This window comes from Dermacentor silvarum, chromosome 2 (assembly GCF_013339745.2).
Source record: "Dermacentor silvarum isolate Dsil-2018 chromosome 2, BIME_Dsil_1.4, whole genome shotgun sequence".
Lineage (NCBI taxonomy): Eukaryota > Metazoa > Arthropoda > Arachnida > Ixodida > Ixodidae > Dermacentor > Dermacentor silvarum.
This window is the reverse complement of record NC_051155.1, coordinates 94,564,983-94,591,004: the sequence shown is the minus strand read 5'-3', so window position 1 is coordinate 94,591,004 and position 26,022 is coordinate 94,564,983. Positions and strand designations below refer to the sequence as shown.

At 43.3% G+C, this 26,022-nt stretch overlaps 1 protein-coding gene across 1 annotated transcript; it reads right to left on the bottom strand.

Annotated features, from left to right (window-relative positions):
* Positions 1 to 1,418: 1,418 nt before the first annotated feature.
* LOC125943096 (uncharacterized) lies at positions 1,419 to 25,671 on the bottom strand. Its single transcript, XM_049661467.1, has 3 exons — positions 25,555 to 25,671; positions 23,570 to 23,706; positions 1,419 to 1,769 (listed from the first exon to the last, which is right to left on the bottom strand). Exons 1-3 carry the CDS (start codon positions 25,637 to 25,639, stop codon positions 1,488 to 1,490), a joined length of 504 nt encoding a protein of 167 aa, XP_049517424.1. The 5' UTR covers positions 25,640 to 25,671; the 3' UTR covers positions 1,419 to 1,487.
* Positions 25,672 to 26,022: the final 351 nt, after the last annotated feature.

Sequence of the window (26,022 nt, the reverse complement as noted above, 5' to 3'; positions counted from 1 at the left end):
TTTGGAACCACGTTCCACATACTTTAAAAAGTAGATGGAATAGTGCACCACTTATTTTTACTTATTAATTATGTGGATCGTCGTTCCACATAAGAGTATATGGAAACCTGTTCCAAATAAAAGGCTTGTTTCAGTTACTGGAACGTCGATCCACATACAATAGCGATGGCTATATCCGGTGCTCCGTTCCGGGTACTTTCAGACCTGCTTTTTATATAAAACAATGTTCTAATAAGCAGTTAGGAAGCTGTCTATGGGTTCCCAATTGTACAATATTTTTGCTTTCCCCTGTCAGTACAAACTGAGGTCATATGCCAACCTGGCTTGGCATGTGGCCTGCGGTGATACCAACAATCGGAAAGTACAAATTTTGCAGCAGTGTGGTCCCCGACAGTTCCCAACAGTTGCCTATTAGAGCACAGTTCTACATGAAAGTAGGTTTGAGGTACCTGGAATGGCACAGTGAAAACCTTGGCTTTGCCTGCCGGATCCTGTTCTGGCCTTAAGCTGCATGTAAAACAAACAAGGTACCTAAATTAAAACACCTATGAAACAAATTATTACAATGCTTTTCAACATGAGCAAACTTTATTGAGTGACAGCATTGCATACACTGAAGATGTGTTCGTCTCAAATTTCATGGAAAATGACTAGGCAACAAGGAACAAATACCAAAAAGAAAAGAGACAAGGCATTAAGTGGCATTCACGTGTATGTCCCTATATTAAAAAAGTGGGTAATAAAAATGGCACGAGACATAAGTGCATCCCATTCAAATAAACTTGCACATCGGCTATGGAAAAAAGAAACATTAAACAAGACTATAAAATATGCTGGCTTAACACAGGAAATAAGGTAATTCAAACGCGCAAGTACCCATATGCCATTTACCGAGTTTACGCACCCCCGTTCCAAAAGAATTCAGTACTCTAAGAATTATACAAAAAAGGCATAAAACAATGGGCTTACAGAGTTGAATTAAGACAAGATCAATGAAGAATGTAGTGGATAAATTATTAAACGGAAAAGACGGTGGAATCCAAAATAAACAATGAAACATTTACACCCGAAAACTTGCCAGAAGCATGTGACAATAATCGCAACAAAAACATGAACACTAGAAACAATACAGATGGCATCACAGATGTAAGTATAATACAAAGCTAATCGTGACCAAAACACTTGATAAGCTCCTGAAAAAGCCTCCCACTACAGGCTGGTTACTTGCCCCAACATTGTGTAGTTTGGGATAACTCATCCCACACACTATCATGAAAGCTAGTGTAAATGTTTATCAAATTTTATGCCCCCAAGTACATCTGGAAGCATGTTGCACATTTTAAAAAGTCAACAAGGCAACAGCAAAATATAAAGGTAAGAACTCTGCAAAACAAGTGAGAAACCATTAAAGAACCACACAAATCAACCTTGAAAAATACAAGTGAGATACCTTAAAGAAAAAAAAAACAACAAGCCAGCCTTGAAACCTACAGCCAGCGCTTTGCCTTGGTGATAAAAAATCGTAAAAGAAGGCACAACTTCACAATGTTGCAGCTGACATGCTGCTGCACAAGTCCCCAAAACTGTCCAAAAGCGTATGGGTATGACAGGTTTAGAATAAAATATACAGTCAACAGGAGGATGACCGCCTTATCAGGTGATGATGCAGGTGGTAACGCCACAATGTTTTCCTTGCAGGCAATTTTGAGGTTGCCATTCTCTTTGAAAATGCTTGGGCCTGGTGGAGACCTGTTGCCAAGTTCTTGTGCCTTTAAAGAAAAGAGAAGAAGCAAAATTTTAACTACACAATGGCTTTAAGTTGTGGTGTTCATGATGATACCCTTTTTATAAAACTAATAATTTGTTTCACTATGATTTCTTGGTTTTCTTTCTTTCAACCCTGCAAAAGGTGCCAGTGTGCACAAAAATTCTATGAGCATGCCACATCGACGATTGCTTAGTGTGAATAGAATCGCTGCTTTATTTTTAGAAAAAGCATTACGCTTTTCTGGTTGAATGACCTGAACATCAATCGGCTTTTCCAGCATTGAGGGATTGTTAGTTACCAACAAAACAATATATTGATCGTTGCGCACTTCATACTTCATGCACTTTCCCACTACAAATAAATGTCCTCTTTACTCCATTATGTGCTTTCCAGTGCTGTTATGATGCTTAACATAACTTACAGGTAAAACACGATTTAAAAAGTCTGATTTGAAATCCACCTTTACATACTTTTTTAGGTATTTTGTGTACTGAACTACAGCCCTGAAGTTTTTTTATCAGTCCTCTATCAGCCCTGAAGTTTCTTTTATCAGTCAAGAGATCAGAAAGTGCTGTCTTAGCGTAGTAAAAACTGCATCATCAGCCTCCTTGGGTCGAACAAATTCTTCAAGTCCCATGAGACTTCCCTGGTCCAAAATCTCTTGCATTTTGCTTAGATTGGCCTCCACAGCCTCTACTGTGTCTCTAAACCTTATTATGCTTCAAAGGCAAGCTGAAAGAAATGCACATTGACTAACACTTTATGGCCCACTGAAAAAAAACTGGCCCTAGGATAGCTTCAAATACTTTAATTCTGCTGAGCGATATGAGAGAAAATATCAGCTCCACACAACTACTGAAGCAGCAGAGTTGATTCTATATTCATCTTGACTTAGGTGAAATCTTTAAACATTCATTGTTATAGCAATGCTTTTCACCAGTGTTAAAGGTTATAAAGTGCGAGCCAGTCTGTGTAAATGACCACTCACTTTTTATCATTTATCGAATGCTACAGACAGAGCACAGCTGACTAAACATAAATCACAGCTTACAAAACAACACACTCTTAATCTTACAGAGCAGACCCACACGATTTGAGGAACATGAGTGATCTTACCACGTCAGGATCTTACCACGTCTTACCACGTCAGGACATGCGGGCCTTTGCAGTTGTGGCCAAAAGCATTTTCATTCGCGCAAGGTCCATGCAAAAGGGATCGGTGACCATGTCCTCGATTGCCTAGGCAAAAAAGCAAAGCAGATAAATAAAGAACTCTACACATCAGCAAAGCATAGATTATAAAATAAGCTACGTTTTTGTGCTTCTGACAAACCACACATAGTAACATCCATGAAAAAACACCTGCCGTTAACACCTAATATGGCTAAATGCCTGATCGCAGAAAATGTATGCACATAAATGAAAATAGATAGCATAGTTAACAAAATAAATACAAAATTCTCCTGTCTGGAAGCTAGAGCCTAAAGAAATGATGCCAGGGCACAACACAGGAAGTAAAGGCAGTGAGCCAATAAGGCATTTTCATTCGAGAATCTCAAATTGTTTTACGAAAGTGCAGCTTCCAAATTGAGTAGCAGCACAGGCATTCCTTACATTCCTTGTCTGCCACAGCTGCGGACAATAGGCATAAATGCTTGGACTGACAGCAAGCACAACCCTCAATACCTCTTAACATCTAGTAGTTCCACAAGACATCACACTTTGTCTGCCGAAAAATGGTTTACCTATGCAAGAAGTAGCAGGTGGTTGCTTATAGCCCCTATTGAAAAAAATGTGAACGAGAATGTACGAGAAATAGTGTACGCGATTATTGCTCCGTAGACTGTGCGAGAAACTCGTTCAGTCTGCGAGAACTCGTTGAGTCTACGAGAACCTCGTACAGTCTACGCAGCAACCATCGCGTACATTTCTCGCACACATGTGTACGAGATCGCGTTCTTGTCACTGAACGAGATTCTCGTACATTATGAACGAGTTCGTTTCTACGAGCTGAGTGCGTACAAGATGACGAGCTTGTACGACCTGTGAGAGTATGCACCCTGAAAAAGATACGCACCTCATATTCATATTTAGTATAATAATGCAAATACAATTCTTGTAAATATAAGTGTTCATGCATGAACACTTGTGCTGACCTTACTGCAGTGTTGTGTTGCTGTAATGGTTTGTTCAGAAATCTACAGTAAAGAGTTATGTTGAGGTGAAAAAAAATGTCAGGTGAGGTAATGGTTTGTACTTAATAAACAAGTACACGTTACACAGGTTCTTCAGCACACCTATTCTAGCTTACATTAATAGTGAAGTCCTCCGATTTTAAGCAAGAGCACGTCACACATCTCGCAAGCCTTGTTTATTGGACCTTGTAATAATACTTCAATACACCCAGTCTGTTGACAGAAGACCACTGGAATGTGTTGCTTGAGTGAGAGCTTGCCGTGCACCTGAAAAAGTAAACAAAAGCCAACAGTTTTTTTTTCACACATGCAATAAGATAACACATATGCAAAAGCAGTTTCGCTGACATTCACACAGGTAAGAATGCTTTAGCATTCAGAACATGCGGTACTGAACAAAATTTATTGAAAATAAGTGGTTTTCTGCAATGCTTATGACTCCTAAGGAAACTTGCATTATAGTGTCGTAGAATAACCTGTTACATTAGCAGATCACTGAAACAAGTGTTATTACAGTAAAAAAGGCATTATTAAAGTAATAATAATTTCTAGTACCGCAGCAACATAAGTAACATGCATAAAATCTACTTTTAGAGAGCAGCATCAACAGGTCGAGCTAATTAAATTACTTGGAAACTGCTGTTCTGCCATCAAAACTAAAAATCGTGGTGGCGTAGTGGCTTTGGCATTGCACTGCTAAGCCGAATGGCGCATGATAAAATCCCATGCACAACGGCCACATTTTGATGGCAGCAAAGTGCAACAACACCCCCATAAGCATTGGGTACATACCCCCGGTGTTCAAAGTTAATCCAGAGTTCCCCCCTACAGTGTCCCCCATAATCATATTGTGCAGAAGGACTTGGTGTTAGGCAAGTTGCTGTTTGCTGAACGACATAGCGCAAAGGCACAAATACACAGAAGATACACAGACACACGTCACAGGCGCTACTAACAACTTTATTTGAAGCACAGCGAGATACAGTATATGTACTCCTCACAACGCGCAGGCGCACCAGCCACTTCGGGCAGACCAGAGCACAAAGGGCGATTATCAGGGCTAACACGATCATTTTGAAGATCTAAAGAAAGCAAGTTCCACATCATGAAAACAATATAGGTCAACTTTCACAAGCACTACTTTTTTCTTTTATGTAAAATGCTTCCAACAACTCACGTGCTGTTTTATCTTTAGTTCTGCCCAGGATCTTCCCATCATGAAATCTCGCACGACAAGGACAGGCTTTACAGTGTGCTGAAAGATGCGCATTCAAGTTTTTCGTTGTGTTGTTAGCATGCTCCATGATTCGATCATTGATGCAGCGGCCAGTTTGTCCTACATAGGACTTTCCACAAGACAGTGGGATTTCATAAACCCCTCTGGTAGCACATCGCCAGTAAGGTGTGACGTGTTGTACTTGGCAGCCTACCTTAGATCTGCCCATTATGCAGGGACACAGTTGGGCCAGCCTATTGGGAAAAGAGAACACTACAAAAGCGGGCACACTGGTGAATGAGGCCAGAGCTGGTGAGCCGAGTGGCCCAAGACCGCAAGTTGTACCGTATGTGCATAAGTTGAGCCACAATTTAAAGAAAGTGGCGAACAGGCATGGAGTGCCTCTATTGTTCTCTGTTCCCAATAGGCTGGCACGAACGTGTCCCCGCATAATGGGCAGATCTAAGGTAAGCTGCTAAGTACAACATGTAACACCTTACGGGCAATGTGGTCCCGGTGTGGTTTATGAAATCCCACTGCCTTGTGAAAAGTCCTATGTAGGACAAACTGGCTGCTGCATCAATGATTGAATGAGGGAGCATGCTAAAAACATGACGGCAGACTTGAATGCGCATCTATCAGCAAAAAAAAGCCTGCCATTGTCGTGCGAGATTTTATGATGTGAAGATCCCAGGCAGAAGTAAAGATAAAATTGCATGTAAGCTACTCAAAGCGTTTTACATAAAAAAGTAGTGCTTGTGTAAGTCAGACCTCTGTTGTTTTGTACGACGTGGAACTTGCTTTCTTTAGATCTTCAAAATGATTGTGTTAGCACGGATAATCGCCCTCTGTTGTCTTCCCGAAGTGGCTAGTGCGCCTGTGCATTCGGAAGAGTATATATACAGTATCCTGTTGTGTTTCGAATTAAGTTATTAGCAGCACCTGTGACATGTTTTCGTATATCATCTGTGTATTTGTGCCTTTGCCCTACAATATGTCGTTCAGCAATCATATTGAGGTTTTGACAAATAAAACCCAAAAATTTTATTTAAAGCAAATAGTATTGCATAAGGCCAAATGCTTATATAGAATCATCTGACAGCAGCTACGTTTAACAAAATTTAATACTTTCTAAAACAAAAAACTTTCAGATGGTTTGAGCAAAAATCTACTTATGCCAAAATTATTGTCACTAATTTTATATGGCCCATTCCGCCTTACTTTCTTTTTAACCAAAATTATATATGCAGTGCAGGTGCTCCCCACACCTAAAGAAATTGTCACAGTTCCTTAAAGTGCATGGTTTTGTTTCAAATGACAGCACAAGTATGCTTTGCGATTGTTAGCCAATGAAATGATTGTCAAACTTCTTGAAATTACGGACTCCTGGACAGGATAACTAGTCACATTGGGCACCCTTTCATCAGTTTTTGTCCACAAAATCAAGCAAGTAAAGACATTACCCTGAGTCTGCAACTGTTAATGCGTTCTGTTTGGTAATGATAATTTTATGGTCATTGACCCAAGCCAAGCCAAAAAAGCTCCCTTTCTGGAGCCGGGACAGGTTCCTGAATTACACCATGGAAGGTAAGCTCGTGGGCCCTTCTCCTGCTTCAGAAAGCTTACTGCTGGCACGTTACACGATGCAGCTTACTTTCGTCAGTGTTGGGTGAAGTGCCAGTGTTGAAGTTGTCTTTTGCACAGAATGGCAGTTTCAGGTTTAGTGGGCTTGTAGGAAGACAAGCTCAAGATAACTTCCTGGTTTGAACAGGCTGTTTTGGTTATAATACATCAAGCTTTCTTGTGACTGCCCGCACAGGTGGTCCGTTAGTCTCGCTGTGAAGTTGACATTCAGCTGTATGTCCCAGAAGACCCGAATAATGGTCTGCTCTAGTTCACACGCTCTTGATTTTCTGTCAGCACTCTTGAACTCTTGCTGCCAGTAATTTCTTCCCAGCTGGCCGAATTATCTCGAGGCCCCACGCTGACACTACCAATGCTTTCAAGTGTAGACTTTTCAGGATAAGGTTCTTTGCAGGAAAGGTGACACTTACAGATTTCTATTCTGGACGCGAGTGAGACGAACCAGTAAGTCTTGGTAACAATGTTTTGTACATAAGTTTTGTAGAAGGTATTATCAAGGGTTCGACGAAAATTCATTTAGCCAGGTAACGACTATGAAGTTGTGGTGAATGACCAAGTGCTTATCATCGTGTTAGTGACGATACAATTTTTCGTAAAACGTTTAACTCCAACAGGACTACACACAAGATGTAACCAAGACTTGCCGGTTCATTTCACTCAGGTCTCGAATAGCCACCTGTAAGTGCCACCTTTTTTTAAACCACAGTTGCAAAGCCAGGAGTCTTATCCTGAAAAGTCTTCAATTGAAGACATCAGTAGTGTCAGTGTGGGGCCTCAGGATAATTCAGCAAGCCGAGAAGAAATTGCTAACAGTACAAGTAAAAGTATGCCAACAGAAAATGAAGGGCATGGAAGCCGATGTATTCTTCGCAAAGTGTCAACTACAGGGTCATTGTTCACGAGTTCCCGGATGCGTAACTCCATGCCAACTTCATGCCGACGCTAAGGAAACACCAGGGCGGCAGTTGCAAGAAAAGAAATTCAGTGCTCTAAGAAAAATGCGGCCACTCAAACCATGAAAGTAATGTTTAACTTGTCTTCTTACAACTACACTGAACCTAAACATGCTGTTTTGGGCAAGGGAAAAAACATCAACACTGGTGCCCTGCCTGACTATGAGAGTCATCTGCGCCGTGAATGGTGCCGTCAGTGCACTGCCTTCCGAAGATGAGGCCCGCACCTGCACTGTCAGTGTGCTGTACAAATTTCAGAAGCACGTCCCACAAGCTTGTCTGCCTAGCAAAGAAGCTGTGTGGGGCTCCAAAACCCATAGAACCAACGAACCCAAACAGGTGTTTAGGTTCAGTGTAGTCCTTTCAACTCTCGCTTTATATTGCTGTGCAAGCAGTAAAATTGGATGGTGTTAGTAGTGTTCTGTCCTGTCACCTCCTTGCCTTTCCTATGAATTTTATGCTAAATAAGGCTTTTTCTTGGTGAAAGAGTGCTAGTTTAAGGCATAAACCAGCTCCATGGCAGTTTGCAATTAAGGAATGTAAACATTTGCTGAAAATAGGTCCACGAAGAATATTTCAAAAAGAGCACTTTAAAAAAACACGTGTATCTATCACCAAGGCCAACCCTTGTGTCTTCTATCTCAACATATTTCTCAAAACTCAAGCTCAAAACTGATATCCAGGTGCAAGATCTCCATATATTACCTTGTCAATGATGAAGCAAAGCACGCTGGTGCCTCGATGTTGTGGGACCAACTCAGGCGTGGAGATCAGCACTGATCAGCAACACAGCACAGTCTGCTTACACTTTCTCTGCAGGCCCAGCCATACCTGCATTAATACAAGTGGGCTTAGTGTCACGTGAGTATAATATAAAAAGTGACACCGTGAACAAATCAATCCTTGTTCGGTATACATATGAAAAAATGTAGATATTCTCCATATAGCAAGCTTCACTTTGAGTAACAAATCCTGCACTATAAGAAAAATATGATGCATGAGCCATCTATGCAAGAAAATTAATTGAAGATCCCTTTTTTGCCTCCCTCCTCCTCCTTGTGTATAGGTGGCAGTCAGGTTAAGTAAAGTAGGCCAGACAGCCACATAGTGTAAGCAAAGGTGGTCACTTGGTGGGCCAATTATGATACCATAGCACGACATGCATTCTGCAGGCACTGCAATGTTAAAGCACCCATAAGCCTAGCAGCATTACCCAATAGGGCTAACCAATAAGTGTCCCCAGCAGCATAACTCAGCATGTCTACCAGGAGGCTTTCATTACACTTTGACAACTATCCTCCTACGGCTTGAGCCCAATTTTTGTCAACAGAAGACAAGCTTTAAGCATCTGCACAAGGGCACTTTAAACAGTACCACGATAGCTTCCTACCTAATCCCACCTTTAAAATGACATTGGTAAGTTCAGTACCATGTGTAGAACCAATCAAATTGTTCTGCAATCAAGTAAGCATCCCCTTTTCATACACGCAATTATCAGCAACACTACTACTGCCATATGGGCATTTTGTAGACAAAAACACCAAGCGCAAGAGCTGAAGCTTGGGCAAGTTGGTAACAGTTCATTTTGATGGTGTTCATGGCACACACATGCCAAAAGAATAAGCGACAGGCAGACAGTGAAAAATAACTGTCCTCTTTCACACTCTGTGTGTCCCTTAGTGCCTTGGAATGTGTGAGCTGTGAATGCCACCATCTGCCTGTCCCTTTTCTCCTTAGAAAGTGTGCACTGTGAATAGCATGGAAAGGAACATAAGAGACCAGATAATGCTAGAATAGATAAAAGAAAACATGCTCTCTGATGCAACACGTCTTTAAGCAACTTAATTTTCAACCAACATCCTAAGCCTGCCGCGCTTAAAAAACTCACTGAAGTTGCTGTGTAAGACAACAGCTTGCTTTTACAAAAAATAGAGTTAGACTTATTCTATTATTTTTGAAAACTGGTGCTTCAGTACTGTGAAAAGGTGGTATTATTGAAAACCAGCTTAATTTTTGTGTAATAAAAAAGCCTAGTCAGCTACAGAGATCAGGCTTAATATAAATCTGCCAGTGAACACGGTAAATCAATATTTCCATGACTGTTGAGGTAAAACGAATTGTTGACAAATTCCCAACACACTATGCATGTTTTGGAGAAGACAGTGCTTTTCTACTGCAAGCATTTAACAGAGCCCCAGTGAATACAGTATGATATAACTTATTGCAGGACATTTCAAACAGATCCTCTTTATGACTTCTTAGGGACTTGGGTAATGAAGAGTAAGTGCAGTGACATCTCTGAGCACCTCAAAGACAATACTGGTGATTACATGGCAACACAACTGCTGACATGCAAGATAACTTTCGGGCAGTGTTGTCTCATGCCACATCAATCAGACAAAACTTTAAAGGGACACTTAAGGGAAAAATAATTATTTGAGATGCATTATTGAATTATTCTTCTGCAAACCCAGAAAGACTGCAGTTATCCAAAAGTAGAGGCTTGATAAGCTAGAAAATACACAAGAACAATATACAGGTGGTGAAACCACAATAATGTTCCCACACCTGCTGGCTGTCTGCTAAGGCCTAGTTAATTTGTTTTTGGCAAAAATTGACTATATTGCATTCTAAAAGAGGCAAGAACTGAACTTAGTAATTTTGGAGCAAGTGTACTGAACCGCAACAGTCAAAATATACGAAAATACTCTGGAATGCATGATGTCCTCCAACGTACGATGTTTCGCCACAAAATTTGGCAGGAAATGCCACTTTAACCTTCATTTTCTTTTTGCAATAAATAACCTCTCATCACAAAACTAACACAAAAAGAAAGAATACATGATGCGTCTAAACTGTCTCCAAACAAAAAAAATGTGTCCGGAGTCATTTTGTACACATTCAAACCACTTATTTTTGGCCTTGCTTAAAGTGCCTTTGTATGTCATGCAACATGAAACTGAAAAACAGGATTCACTGTAAAGGGAGAAATGAATGGGGCTCGCCTAGCGTAACGTATCTGCACAGGCTTAAGTGTGACTCCATGGTCTAAATGAAAAAATAAAATAAAATCACACTTTGGGTGGGTCTCAGGTTATAGTACTACTCAAAATCTTGACAAGTGCTTATTCAGTCTGTACTTATCCCAAAAGCTTGGTAATGACATACGCCCCTTTTGCACTAATGGTGTCTGCGCCAAAGGGGCTAAGGCTAAATGTTAGGTAGCCACACACATTTTAACAGTGAAATTCAAGTGCATTATGACTTTTGTCTGCCACTTTTAATAACATGTAACGGTCGATATAGCACATTATGATCTAATTATTGTAGGTCAGCATGGCCTGAGCACGGCGTGCCTAAACACTTTTGTTAGGTGAGAAAGTATTGTTTCTGGTACTCTTTCGGGAAGCAGCCTATGCCTTATTCAGAACAAAAACCTTGTTTCCCTGAGAATGTCAGACAATCGCATATTTCAAATTGACCATTTGAAATGCACACAAAGTACAGCATGGTTTTGAGGGTCCGACTAACTATTGAAATGCACATCATCCAAGTTCAGCAGTCAACATCATAACTAAGCTTGTAGAAGTGCATATTAGCAAGTTGACAGAATAATAAGGAGAAGGTGAGAGAGATGGTCCCAACTATAAGAGAAGCGATAGCAGAGTTCAAGCTCCCTCCCATGTCAAATGCGGAAGGGCAAAGCATACCCAGCTTTCGGTTACACTCTCACCTGCGACCACTGCACCAGGCTGACTGACATGCGTAACCAGCAGTTTGTGATACCACATTATCAAACCTGAAATTTATGGGACATCAGAGATCAGCTTCAAGCTTGATGCTATGCTGCTCTAGGGATGTATTATGAACTGACTACATTTAAATGTTATGCTTCATGGTTTGTTGCAAGCTTCAGGAATTTACTTATTCATTTATAAACATACCTCATAGGCTCCAGCTGGAGTACTGCATAAGGTGGTAGGTAGAACATTGTGAGCCAAATAAAGAACATACAATAAAACAAGTAAAAAAAAGAAATAAATACTCTTTCACACTGTGGTTTCTTATCTGGCAGCTAGCTTATAAAAGTGAACAGAAACGTGTTCATGCTGGTAGTGCTTTAGAAGAATAAATAATAAGAGGTTAAACAGAAAATTCAAACACTTTCAAGCCACCTTTCGTGGTTTTTTCTTTCAACATCCCTTTAGGAATGGGAATCAATGAACAGCCCCCCCCCCAAAAAAAAGAGAAAAAAAAGTGTAATACATGATTTCTGACTACTTAGAGAAATAAATCTAGGAACACAGAATCTGTGCAGGCGTGTATGTAAGGAATTAAGTGCAGTAATATATGCAATAACTTGCAATGCCCTTCTGCTTTCGTCGGGCAACTCATAACAAGACATAAAAGGATATGTGTGCCTCAAAACACAGTTCCAAAAAAAAACGTCACTATACAGTCAGTAAGTAGCATATGATGCATATCTACTCAAGCCGCCAATTATACTTGACTCAGAGGAGGCTACTTAGGTATATTGATTAAACTGAAGGTAGGCGATATTTTAAAATATACAGTTCAAGTAGTACTCGAATATTATGTCGACACTGGAAGTTATGAATATGGCATCTAAAGCAAAAGTGTTGTACGTTATGCCAAACCTGCCAGCCTGTGAACTTTATGTTTTGCAAAAATCCTAGACACAATGCTGTGTTGGAAAGTCAGCATGTATTTTCTTAAAGTTTTCTCTCAGCGCCTACATTGTTCAATAGAGACACATTATTAACCATTAACTTGGAACAGCAGAAACTGACAACATTGTTTTTGGACCAGTGTGCTTTTTTCAGTGCTTTTGCTGTTGCCGATTTAGCCGGCTTTACGAACATATCTCAATAAGCTCGTCTAATACGGGTGTCATACAGTGCACTTTTCATTGCGATCAAGCCCAATCCGCATCGAATTTCTCACTTGTGATTGGCTCTTTTGTGCAAGCTGCACGAGGAAGCCAATTGCAGTAGCTAATTTTGATCTGAATCGGGCTTGGTAGGAAGTGCCCCTCCGGTATACTCGTTAGGGATTTTGCATTGCTAATAAAGCAGCACAAGTGCCATCACAATTTATTGTTTTAGATGCAATTTTGCAATCTCAAACCACCCCATTTTTCAAGATTCTTACAACATATTCCCAATAGAATTTCATTCTCATAACTCAATGCAACAATAGTTAAATTGTAGAACGAATCCAAATTCGTAAATCTCACCAAAAGATTCAGGACCGATGGCACGTACGAATTATACCCCAGTCACACGGACATGCCGAAGGTCCTTTGAAGTTAAGGAGCATAGAGCTTTCAAATGAACGTTAGTTCAAGGGATATGTATCAGTGCTACACGGTCGCCAGGTGGTCTCCGCTGAAGCTTTTGACAGAAACCGCAACGTATTCTAAAACACAAAAGTGACGAGAAAAAAAAAGCACGAGGACACTTCGATGCGTAGCAGCCGATAACCAAATCGCACATGGCACCCATTTTGCTCACGAGGGTTGCAATGTGTGCTTGTTGGTAACGCATCTTGGAGCGTTAACAGTAGCGCGATGAAAAGTACGAACTGGACTTCGATAACAAACACTGTTGGAAGTTAGCGCCGTGTGTGTCCCTGTGTGTCTTCTTTTGTTCTGGCTTTTAATCGCGCTACCGTAAACCCTCCAAGACCCATTTTGCGTCGGTGTTGCCGATTGTGACAGGCCGTGCCGGCGCTGTTGTACCAGCACATTCATCATTGATACTGCCGGTGTCACAAAAGTTTTGTGCTTATAAACTTCTATATAGTTAAACTTGTTTTTAACAGGTAAAAATTTAACTTTCGTATTTATACACAATTTTGTTTTCCTCTGTCGGACGCCCTCTAGGCTCAAAAGTATTCCTTTGAGACTTCAAAGGACAAACGCAGACTCCCTTGACTCAAAGCTCCCTTCAACTAGGCCTCCTTTGATGCGCCCATGTGACAGCACGCGTCTTCCCTTGAAGTAAAGGATCTTTGATTCAAAGGACTTTGAAAGTGCCCGTGTGACTGGGGTATTATACCAACAGAACCTAGAACTCATAAGTGGCAGTGACTGTTTTGTACACACCTTGTCAAAGCAAGCAGATCAGATTCCTTGTCGGGCTGCTCAGACTGCATTTTGGCACAGGCTCCCATGTGGTGCAGAGATGCCTCCGTCTCACGAAATCGTGACATCCCTAAACAATAAGAAATGTTCAGTTTATTGCAATCACTGCTGAAACTGCAAACTTGTGATTTAACAACACCGCGTTAAATTGTGAAAAGACCTCAGCCAGCTACATGGTTGTGCAAATTTCTCATTCTGACATCACGGGCAGTTATTTAACCTGTCAAATGGACGAAGACATACAGAACACTCAACACAAGAAACACAGGTTGTCTTGACAATATATAAGCAGAAAAATTTGCATACAAGCTAACATGTGCTCATGAGTCAGACAGAGCAATCCGGTGCCGTCTCGCGCAGATGTTAGCTGTGAAGACAACACGTCAACATACTTCACCACATATACCATTTCTTGCTGAGAAATTACGTACAGAAGCAGTGACATTCGCGGCATCAATTTTTGTGCCCGTTCAAACTAAACGATACTCGGCGCTAGTGTATTTCATAACAGAAAGCAAAGAAACAATATATGAAGCTCTTGGCAACATCCTATACTTGTTTGAGGGTAATTTTCATAAAACGTTTTGCTAAATGTGTACTACGGCATTAATAACAAACATTAGGAAACCACTTTTATAATTTTTGTCGCTGTACTAATCATCTTGTGCTCCGCCTAACAAGGCACACTACACGAACTATAAAAATGCGCCAAGCGCCGGACTTACCTTTTCGAGACATACTCGGCAAACGCTCCTTCGTGTCAGGTCCGGCGGCATCGACTGCACGAACTGTCCTTCCGGCATAAACACTGTTAAATTGCGGATGAACGTAATAGTACAATTTCCAACACATTCTTCCGTGCACTGTGAACCGCTGCGAGATCGGCGAGAGTACCAGAGGCTGCTAATGAGCCGGGAACAAAGAGCACGAATGGACCGAACTACGATGACCAACAACGCCGCACCGCACGAAAGATAGAGCTAGCTAGCAGCGTTGCACAGGCCCAGGGGCTTAGCGATCGCTGACGCGCACAAAAAGAGCACATTTTCTCTCGGCAAAGCGTAAATATGATTAAACTACCACATCGACCGTCCGCAAGGAAAATATTCATGCTGCGCTCACATACCGACAGCCCAACGTTTCTAGACTGGTAACATTTTGACAGCCGAACACGGGAAAATGATGTCATTTCGTCAAGATAGAGGCACCGGAAGCTTTGCAAGAGACGGATAAACGTCATGGCGGCCATATTGTTTACATCGTCGTCTACCGTTTTGTCGTCTCAGGCAACGTTGGTCTCTGGCTCCTCGGCACCACTGTATCGGCACGGTGCTCCATGGTAATCGTGATCGCATGGATGATGATGATGTGTGGTGTTTTGTGGCGCAAGGGCCAGTTATGGCCAAAGAGCGCCATGCCAGTGTTTGTGAGTGTGCAGTGGAGCGATGAATTCTGAGAAGTAGATGTGACGGGGCTGTAAAGGGGCCTAAAAATAATCGCTGTAAAGTGCGTAAAATATATATGTACTAAAATCATGGCAATGAATAATGAGGTGTACTATGCAATGAAGAATGCACTGAGAAAGAATGACACGATATTTAAAATATTTAAGATGCAGTAATTGGCAAGAAGCACTACTGCCTAGACAGAGCCCTTGAACCACAAGGGCTTGGAGGCATGTGCTATAAAAATTATCACAGCGGCGTCCTCTGGAGAGAGGATGCGCTACGAACTAGTTGGGCTAATAACATGCAGGACCACATGGTTCAAAAAATCTACGACTGCTTTGACATTAAAAATCGGTTCTTCGCCAAGAAACATAATGGGGTGAAGCGGGACATGATATCGGTACGCTTGAGGAAAATATTTCCTTCTCTCTGTTTCAGCTTCCCGACACTCCACGAGGACATGGAGGACGGTCAGCCTCTCACCACATCTACCACAGGTTGGTGGTTCATCACCAGTAAGCAAAAAATTGTGGGTGCCATATGTATGTCCTATTCTTAGGCGACAGAACAGGACATCAGTTCGTCGTGTTTTTGTTACGGGGGGCCAGAAACCTAACTGTGGTTTTATCAAGTGAAGCTTATTATTTTTTTCCGCATCCCACAAGCGTTGCCAGTAGCTGCGCAGCTTATTTCGCAGGAAAGGTTTCAAATCTGTTGCAGGAACAGCAGCTGTAGGGAGATGTAATGCCTGAGATGTAACTGATGTGGCCATTTGGTCTGCTCGAACATTACCCTCAATGCCTCTATGGCCCGGCACCCAGCATATAATGACATGCTGGTTAGATATATACGCTTTACACAGAATGGAATAGAGCTCATTAAGTACAGGGTTTTTGTGTTTACAGAGTGATTTCAATGCTTTCGCAACACTTTGCGAGTCTGTAAATATGATAGTCTTTTTGAGTTTAGATTTGATTATAAACTTTACAGCCGATAATATTGCATAGGCCTCAGCCGTAAAGATACTTGTCTCCGGGTGCAGTACACCGGATTCCGAAAACGATGGACCGATGGCTGCATAAGATACCCCGGCATGTGACTTGGAAGCATCTGTATAAAACTCTGTACACGAGTTTTTAGATTGGAGTTCTAAGAAATGCATTCTAATGTGTGCCTCTGGTGCGTGTTTAGTGACCTCTACGAACGATGTGTCACACTCTATGAGTTGCCAGTGCCACGGCGGCAACAGTTTCGCTGGAGCCACAGGACATTGTTCAAGAAGCGGAACACCCATTTCCTCACTGAGGTTCCTCACACGCAAAGAGAATGGCTTTCTCGCGGCAGGTCGATTATGGAAGAGTGTGGCAGCGGTCACGTCATTTATAGTTGAATAACAAGGATGTTCAATGTTTGCTTGTACTTTCAGAAAGTACGTGAAACTGTTGTATGACCGCTGCAGATGAAGCGACCACTGATTCGACTCTACGTACAGGCTCTGGATTGGACTTGTCCTGAAAGCACCGGTCGCGAGACGGATACCCAGGTGGTGGACGGGGTCTAGGATTTTTAATGCACTTGGCGTTGCTGAATTATAAATTATAGACCCGTAATCAAGGCGTGAGAGGATAAGACATTTATACAAGTTAAGCAAACACTTTCGATCACTACCCCAAGTCGTACGCGAGAGAAGCTTTAAAAGGTTCATTGTCTTCAGGCATTTTGCTCTCAGATACTTAAGGTGAGGAATAAACGTACGTTTAAAATCTAAGATCAATCCTAAAAACTTGTGCTCGCTGCTCACGGAGAGCGCATCTCCTTTGATTGCAATGCTTGGAACTGGCGTTACGCCTCTCTTGTTAGTAAAGAGTACGCAAGTACTCTTCTGGGCATTTACTTTAAAACCATTTTCATCTGCCCATTTGGACAATTTGTTTATTATAAGCTGCACTTGTCTTTCGCAGATGGCAATATTGCATGACTTGAAGGCTATTTGCACATCGTCGACATAAACGGAATAAAACATTATGCGTGGAATGACTGTGTGCAGGGAATTCATTTTTACTATAAATAGTGTGCAGCTAAGCACGCCCCCTTGCGGTACACCGGTCTCTTGGGTGAAGGCCCTAGACAGGGCGTTACCCACTCTTACACGGAATGTACGATTAGAGAGATAACTTTCGATAGTGTTCAACATGTTGCCACGGACACCCATCGCCGAAAGATCTCGGAGGATTCCGTAGCGCCATGTCGTATCGTAAGCCTTTTCTAGGTCCAGAAATACTGAGAGACAAAACTGCTTGTGTATAAAGGCATCTCTAATATAAGACTCAATACGAACAAGGTGGTCTGTTGTGGACATACCTTCCCTGAAACCACATTGGAAGGGGTCTAAGATTTTGCCACTTTCAAGCACACAAATCAAGCGCCGGTTTATCATTTTTTCAAATAACTTGCAAATACAGCTTGTCAATGCTATTGGTCTATAACTAATGGCTAAGGATGGGTCCTTGCCTTGTTTATGTATAGGGATGATGACACTTTCCTTCCACGAAGATGGAATGTAACCCGCTGCGTACATGGCATTGAAAAGACTTAATAGTGTTTTTATGGTTTCAGGGTGCAGGTGCTTAAGCATTTCGTACATGATACGATCGCCACCTGGTGCGGAGTTATTGCAACAGTTTAGAGATGCCTTAAGTTCAGCGAGCGAAAATGGTCGATTGTATGTATCATTTTGCGTACATTTACGTTCGAGGGGCTGTCGCTCTGCGCGTTCTTTCAACTTCAAGAAGTGTTCTGTGTAGTGTGATGCACTGGAGATGCGTTCAAAATGTTGACCCAGGAAGTCAGCCTGATCTTCCAGGCTATCACCTTCTGTGTTTACCAAGGGGAGCGATTTTTTGTGACGTCCTTTTAATGTGTTTACTCTGTTCCACACTTTTCTCTCGTCTGTATAGGAATTTATACTGCAAAGATAGTGCTCCCAACTATCTCTCTTAGCACGTCGACGTGTTCTTCTGCCTTGGGATTTTGTCTGTTTGAAATTTATGAGGTTTTCGGCAGTTGGAGAGTCGCGAAGCAATCTCCAAGCCTTGTTTTGTTGTTTCCGCGCCTTTCTACAATCGTCGTTCCACCATGGGATGCGACACTTTTTGGCTAGCCCGTTAGTTTGTTGGATGGATTTTGTGGCAGCCTCTATTATGAAGCCTGTAAAGTAGGCCACAGCATCGTCTATGTTAAAACCTGCAATGTCACCCTGAGCTAAATATGTTATTTCTCTGAAGAGAACCCAGTTTGCTGATTCAATTTTCCATCGGGGAACATGTGGAGAGCATTCAGTCTGTTTTGTTACATTTATGACTATTGGAAAGTGGTCACTTCCGTAAGGGTTCTTAATAATGTTCCAATCAAGGTAAGGTATTAGTGTACTGGATACTATGCTCAAGTCTATTGAGGAGTAGGTTTTGTGCGCAACGCTATAATACGTCGGCTCCTTCTTATTGAGTAAACATGCATCCGAGGAAAAAAGAAAATTTCTATTAAACGCCCTCTTCCGTCACAACGGCTGTCTCCCCACAAAGTGTTATGCGCGTTTAAATCCCCGACAACTATGTATGGCTCCGGAAGTTCATCAATGTAGTTTTGAAATTCGGTTTTCCGGAGTTTATAATTCGGCGGGATGTATATAGAGCTAATAGTAATTAGTTTATTAAACAACACCGCGCGAACAGCAACTGCCTCTAGGGGCGTACGGAGTTTTAGTTCTCGGCAGGCAACAACTCTGTCCACTGCGATAGCCACACCACCGGATGACACGGCCGTGTCATCGCGGTCTTTACGATAAATAGCATATTTTCGGAGGAAGTTTGTTTGCGTGTGTTTCAGGTGTGTTTCTTGAACACACAGCACCTTTGGATTATATTTATGTAGGAGTTCTTTGATGTCATCGAGGTTGTGGAGGAGTCCTCGGACATTCCACTGTAAAATTTGTGTGTCCATTTTGAATGTGTTTTTGTGCTGTGCGTTCAAGAATACAAGGTTAGCTCACGGGCCCTTTCCAGGCGCCGTGACACGCGATTTTTCTTTTTTGGAGCGGTCGATGGAATCGCGCCGCTCCTTGGGCGCTGGCTGCGCCCTCACGCTTGGTGTTGTGTCCATGTCCTCTTGCGAGGCGCTGGACACGCGCTCTTGCGAGCGGTTAGTTTGACGTGAAGGCCTCGTCTCGAGGGACGAGGCCCTGGAGGCCACCAGCCCGGAGGTCGATGGCCCCTTGTTCTGAGATGGCGGAGCAGCGCTAGCTGCAGCCGCCAAGGGGGCGGATGGCGTCACCGCCGGCTCACGTTGTGTGGGCCAAACAGTCGCCGGAGGCCGTTGTGGCGCTGCCCCCTGACGCGCCACGTCGGCAAAGGTGTTCTTTGGCAGGTACAATACCCGCCTGCGTGCCTCTTTGAACGATATATTTTCCTTTACTTTGATTGTCACGATTTCTTTTTCTTTTCTCCAGGATGGGCATGATCGCGAGTATGCGGGGTGCTCCCCATCACAGTTCACGCAGTGTGGAGTACTCTCACAATTTTCAGATGGGTGTTCTTGGGCACTACATTTAGCGCAAGTCTTGCGGCCTCGGCAGTTCTGTGAACTGTGGCCAAATCTTTGGCAATTAAAGCATCGGAGAGGATTGGGGATGTACGGTCTGACCCGCATCTTTAGGTACCCAGTCTCAATGGTCTCGGGCAGCGTGCTTGTTCCGAAAGTTAGAATTAGGTGCTTTGTTTCGATCTCTTTTCCATCGCACCTCATCTTAATTCTCTTGACATTGATCACATTTTGGTCACTCCAGCCTTCTAGTAGTTCAGCTTCAGAGAGTTCCATAAGATCAGCATCGGAAACGACTCCACGAATTGTGTTCATAGTGCGGTGTGGTGTGACTGTCACTGGGAGATCCCCGAATGACAATAGATGTGACAGTTTTTCGTGTTGTTTCTTTTCGCGGAGTTCCAGAAGGAGATCACCGCTTGCCAGCCTGGAAACTTTATAACCTGGACCAAAAACTTCAGTCAGTGTTTTTGCAACCAGAAAAGGTGAGATCATTTTCGCTGCCTTTTCTTTTTTCTCAGAATGAATCACATGAAATCGAGGAAAATTCTCAGTATTTCGTCCAAAAAACTTGAAGACTTCTTCGGTGCGCCCTCGTTTCAGACGGCGATCAGGGAGTTGGGGGAAAGAACTTTCCATAAGTATAGGTGAATGTTTCGGCAGCAGCGCCAGCCACCCACCATGGAGCCCAACGAGGGGACGCTGCAGGACCTGGAAAACATAGGTCCTGCAAACGCCAGCTGTACGCCGCCACTATAACCAGATATGGAATATCCAAGGTTGGCTACCCACACAAGGTTAACCCTAGCTGCCTGGGAAATTGGAAGTAAAATGAAGTGAGAAGAGGACAGGATAGATTGAAAGTGAGAGAGAAAGACGAAGATTGAAGAGGAGGACAGGAAAAGGCAACTACCGATTTCCCCCGGGTGGGTCAGTCCGGGGTGCCGTCTATGTGAAGCAGAGGCCAAAGAGGTGTGTTGCCTCCGCCGGGGGGCCTGAAAGGTCCATCCACCCGGCATTAGCTCAACCTCCAGGATCCCCCTTTCCCCAGACACGGCTAAGCCACGCACGGCTACGCGTGGGAGGGTCCAACCCCCGTATGCTCGGGTCCGTGGTGTCGCAACCCACCAAACGCCTGCCTACGCAGACGCCCCTGCGGGCGATCGCATGGATGGTGGCGGCTGGTATTCACATGTTATGCGAGTGATGCGGCGTGTTTCAACTACGTTTCTTTCAACATCGAGGACAGCAACCTGCGGAGCAGCCGTATCAACCAGTCAGGGCCGTTAAATCGCAGCATATCGTGGTTTGGTTTGTGAATGTTTGTGAATTCAACAAAGTGTCCGTGTTTTAATGCGGCGTTATCGACGACGCATTTGGTGTCAAGTGGCGTCGTCGACGCACTTTGTTCTGGCTTGTGTGCCGTTTTGCGGATGTGTATAGTTCATGAAGAGTGCCGTCTGTGCATCGGACGCTGCTGCCACGCCGGCTCGATTTGCCAACGCGCGAGAACGTCCGCACTGTCTGTCGCGAGTGCTTTCGGACACTGCTTGTGTTCTGTTTGTGTGTGTGTGTGCGTGAGTGTGCGCGTGCGTGCGTGCGTGCGCGCGTCTGATATGCGTCGTTATTGTGTCAGCGATTTGCAAAAGTGTTTTTTAGTTTGTTTCCGGCGTGCGCGAACGCCAGGATATGCTGCATGTTCGTAATTTAACGACCCTGCTTGAATGTAGGGACATTGACATTTTGGTCGTTTCGAGGTCAGCTTTTAACGAATCGCAAAGCGTTGCCTTGCTCTGAACCATCACAGCACGAATTACTTAGTTATTTCTCCGTTAATTTCAAATTCAGTTTTGTGTAGTATATACACAGATAATGCTCCGTTGCCACGCTAAACTCGTATTTGCCGCTGTTGAGCGGCAAATACGAGGTTCTTTTACTACGTCAAGCTCTCTCAGCATACAGTGCACAAGTTGTGAAAGACTTAGTGCAAATAATTCTTCAAGCAGCAATTGGGCAAAATGTGCTGATCGTATGACAGCATTAGTGATTGATGGTTATGTAATTTCGTTATTTTTTTCTGTCAAAGTGTGATAGATTTTGGCTGCTATTTTGGCTATTTATTCACCAATTTATTTACACTGAGTTTGTGGTTCTTTTTATTTTTTACATGTGGGCATGCATGGCCAGTTTATGCCTGCCTGCTACAGTTTGGCATAAACAGGCACTAACAACCTCTTAAAATATGGGCAATAAAAAGTGACTAGCAGATTTGATAGTCTTGTGGGGGCTTTGACATAATTACTAACGCGAACAAGACTAACGGAAAAAAAGTGGGATACGAGACAGGGCTCTGTCCTGTCCCACCTTTTTTTCCGTTGTTCGCACTAGTCACAGCAACTGCATCAACACCAACTAACCCAACTTTCTTCGTGAATTACTCGTCTTGTGGGGGGGCACACTTAGCTGTTTGTAAAATGTGCAGCTGGAAATTTCTGCATTGCTACCTCTGACTGACAGCTCTGACGCAAGCAATATGATTACGCTGTGACAAAGCGCATGCATCTTCTTTTACTGATCAAACTGCATGCAATAAAATCATTTGCCAACTCGTCCGTGTTGGATGTGTTTTCAGTGAGCTATAATCACATTGCCAGCTTCTTTTATTCTGCATAAAAACAAACCAATAGCATTTTTTCCTAAAGTGTGTAGGTACTCAACCCTACATTGCATTAAAAGCTTCGGGTGATCCACTCTGAACAAGGGACGTACTCTCAGACAACAGCTTTTGGCTATATCACTGTCTGTGTGCGCTTATTGGCTGGTTGAGCAATGCGTCACACGAAGGCAATAGTATTGCTCTAAGTGATTATCCGAGAATATGTCCCCAAGTGAAAATCATTGCATCATTAGGACTGACATGAGCTTTGATAGAGATGTGTGTGTCCATTATATGAAATTGCAGAAATTCAACACTGGTGCTCTTATTCATTCTGCAGTTTATGCTGCTATATGTGGCACAATGGTTCGACGTCGTCATACAGCACATTGATTATATCCTTGCATGTGCTAGAAACGATTCATCATAAAATCTTGCTGTCATTCACGAGCTTTTGTATACACTATGACTTAAGTGCATGCACTTTGTATGCAATTCGTAGTCATCGGCCAAGATCTCGTTGCTCATATGACTACAGTGCGTACACATCACACACTATCTCGCACACCTCGTACAGAATCTCGTTAGGTTGGCGCAACACATCGCACACATCTCGCACATGCGTACATCTCGCACATGCATTCGCGTAGCACCTCGCATAGATCTCGCACACTTCGTGAAGTCTACGCAGCTCATGCGTACAGATCTCGCACATTTTCTACGATATCTCGTTGAATGTGCGTAGCACATCGCACACTTCTCGTCAAATCTGTGCGATATGCATACATCTCGCACATTTCTCGCACAATTCGCGTACAAATTTTTCAATAGGGGCGTAATATCGTCAGCTGGCAGTTTCACCATAGAGGCAACTAACATGTTGTCAGGCAATGTTTGAACAAGACCTTTGAAAAATGAAATTCTCACCTTCAGTTCAAGTAGTGCGTCAGGACAAGGGATTGGGTTGCTGGAAGCCTGGTCACCTTCTGCGGGCTTCTCAGATACTTTTCCATCCGAAGCAGCCGCGCTTTCCTCGTTGCAGTCACAGATCGCATGAATGCTTTCTGAAATGGCATGAGTCAACATTGAAATAAATGGCTGTTTACACCTCACATCGTAGTGGCCTCTCCAGATTATGCGGGAATCGAGTTCTCAATATGGAATGGTTATAAATATGCTATTATACATCCAACATAACAAAATACATAACGAATGTATATAGAACGTGTTTTTGTATTGCTGTTACCACGTATTACTGTTGAAGGCACAGGATGTGATAAATTTTCTGTTGTGGAGCAAAATTTGTCCTATCTTATCCTTTAGGTAAAATGTTACCCTATATACCCTGCGTGGTGGCATGAGCCAAACTAGAACTGCTGGTGGGTTATGCTGCTGCATAAGATTCTCACAAATCATAACTACATGCCTATTACATGCGTCCACAGTGCATACCACAGCCATGACGCGAAGGGTTCGCGTAGAGACTGGAAATAATGTTTTCGTTTTTATTTTTCATACAAAATCAGGAATATTTGTCACAAACTATCCAAGTGGACACAGCGATATTGGGTTTCTGCGCAGGTTATTGTCAAACAGAGAACGTAGCTGTGTTTGCAGGTTATCAAGTTTGAGGAGGCGCAGAAATGGCACAATTTGTGTGGGCACATCATGATGTAAGAACTTATTCAGCACGTACGCGTTGTAGGCAATTGTTCTGTCGTGCTACCAGAACTGACGTTCGGAATGGCGGTACATTTATGAATACCAGGCCAGGCATGCGTTCCTCACTTTCTTCCCTCCACCAATGAAATGTTTTTGTTAACATAAGCTGCCCCAAAAGAGTTTATATTTTGAAGCGACAGCAGCGTGAACTCACGCTACTGATAAGACAACCACAGTCCCTTCCATTTCTCTACGTCAGGGAGCAAGCTAAGGGTGGCGTGAACATAAGATCTGAAAAGGCCGACGGCATTAGAATACACAAGAAACTACCTAACGTACACAGCCAAACCTAGGCAGTGCGGCCGCCAACGCATTGAACCATCATTAACAGTTATGCGGAATTGCATCTTACTCGCGCGCTCTCCTTGGTGCATTACGTGCGAGGACAAAGATTCCCGGGACGAAGATCCCGGTTTTGCAAGCACTGTAGATCCATGCTACCTAGCAGAATAAAACAACAGCGGGAATATCCCACAAGTTTGAAAAAAAATACCGATACGTCCAAGGAATCAAGCTCTGACAAATTTGTTTGAAAGTTGCGAAGCGTGTGAGTGCGAGGAGATCGCGAGCGCCAAACACGTGCTCGCACGGTGCGAAGATCCACACCCGCCGTCAGCTAAAGCAACCGCCAATATCTTACTAAGCAAGATACTGTATGGGGGCATACAGATTACTGGGAGACTAACACGCGAACCAGCAACGTGGTCGGAGTCATAAATGTCGAGCGGATTCCGGCCCACGAGGACGCAAATTGACGCCAATTACCGTTTACCGATTACGTTTCGCAAAACAAAATGAAGTTTCACGCGCCAAGACAAAGTGAAGTTGTACGCTACGAAAAAAAATGTCCGCGCAGAGCTTAAGACAGCGTAAATGACGAAGTAACATTATTAATTCGATTTTCCTTTTCGCCCTTTGTCTCGTGATGCGCAATTTGGCGGAAAAACTGCCACCATTCCGTCATTTAGATTGCTCTATTACGCGCGCTGGAAACAAATCCGCCGGTATGGTGCTCAAATTAAGCTATCGGACTATATAAGCAGCAATTGTCTTCGTGGAACGAGTTTGGCAGGCGTGCCTGGATTCAGCAGAATACATAGGGCAGCGTAGCGGTATCCTACCCGACACAATGGTATTTTTGGTTTCACTGAACAACAACCGTAACGAGCACATAAATATGCAGCACTGACCTTTGTTTGCCCCTCCTGGCAACTCCACCACTCCGCTTCGTCGTAACGGTTCCCGCCAAACTGGCCGACAACAAACCACCGTCATTTGTAGCAGTTCGCATCAGGCGCGGCAAGCGCCGCTGCGTTGTGTCTGCCACCGCGTGTCACAACTAGTCGCAAGACTCACAACGAAAACCGCGCCGGTGATAAGGTGGTGCCGGCGAGCCGGCGAGGAGAGCTCGTCAGACGTCGCGCATGCGCATCTGGAGGTAGCGATTGGACGGGCGATGTGGCCCGGGGCCAGCCCGCCGAACAGCGCGTGAATACTGCGCGGCCGTCGCCATTTTATTTGTCGGGAAATGACAACGCGCCGCGCGCCCTCAGGGCGCAGTGTTTAGATATTAACACTTTAATATATATATATATATATGTGTGTGTTAATGCATATTATAAAGATATTGACAGACCGCTTAACACGTTAATTTCTAA

Excerpts from the sequence above, each read along its gene's own strand:
- LOC125943096 (XM_049661467.1), bottom strand. The coding sequence starts at position 25,639 with ATGACGGTGGTTTGTTGTCGGCCAGTTTGGCGGGAACCGTTACGACGA. Across the intron at positions 23,707-25,554 it reads GCCAGGAGGGGCAAACAAAG|AAAGCATTCATGCGATCTGT; the intron begins GTCAGTGCTGCA and ends ATGCCATTTCAG. Across the intron at positions 1,770-23,569 it reads ACGCACTACTTGAACTGAAG|GCACAAGAACTTGGCAACAG; the intron begins GTGAGAATTTCA and ends TTTTCTTTAAAG.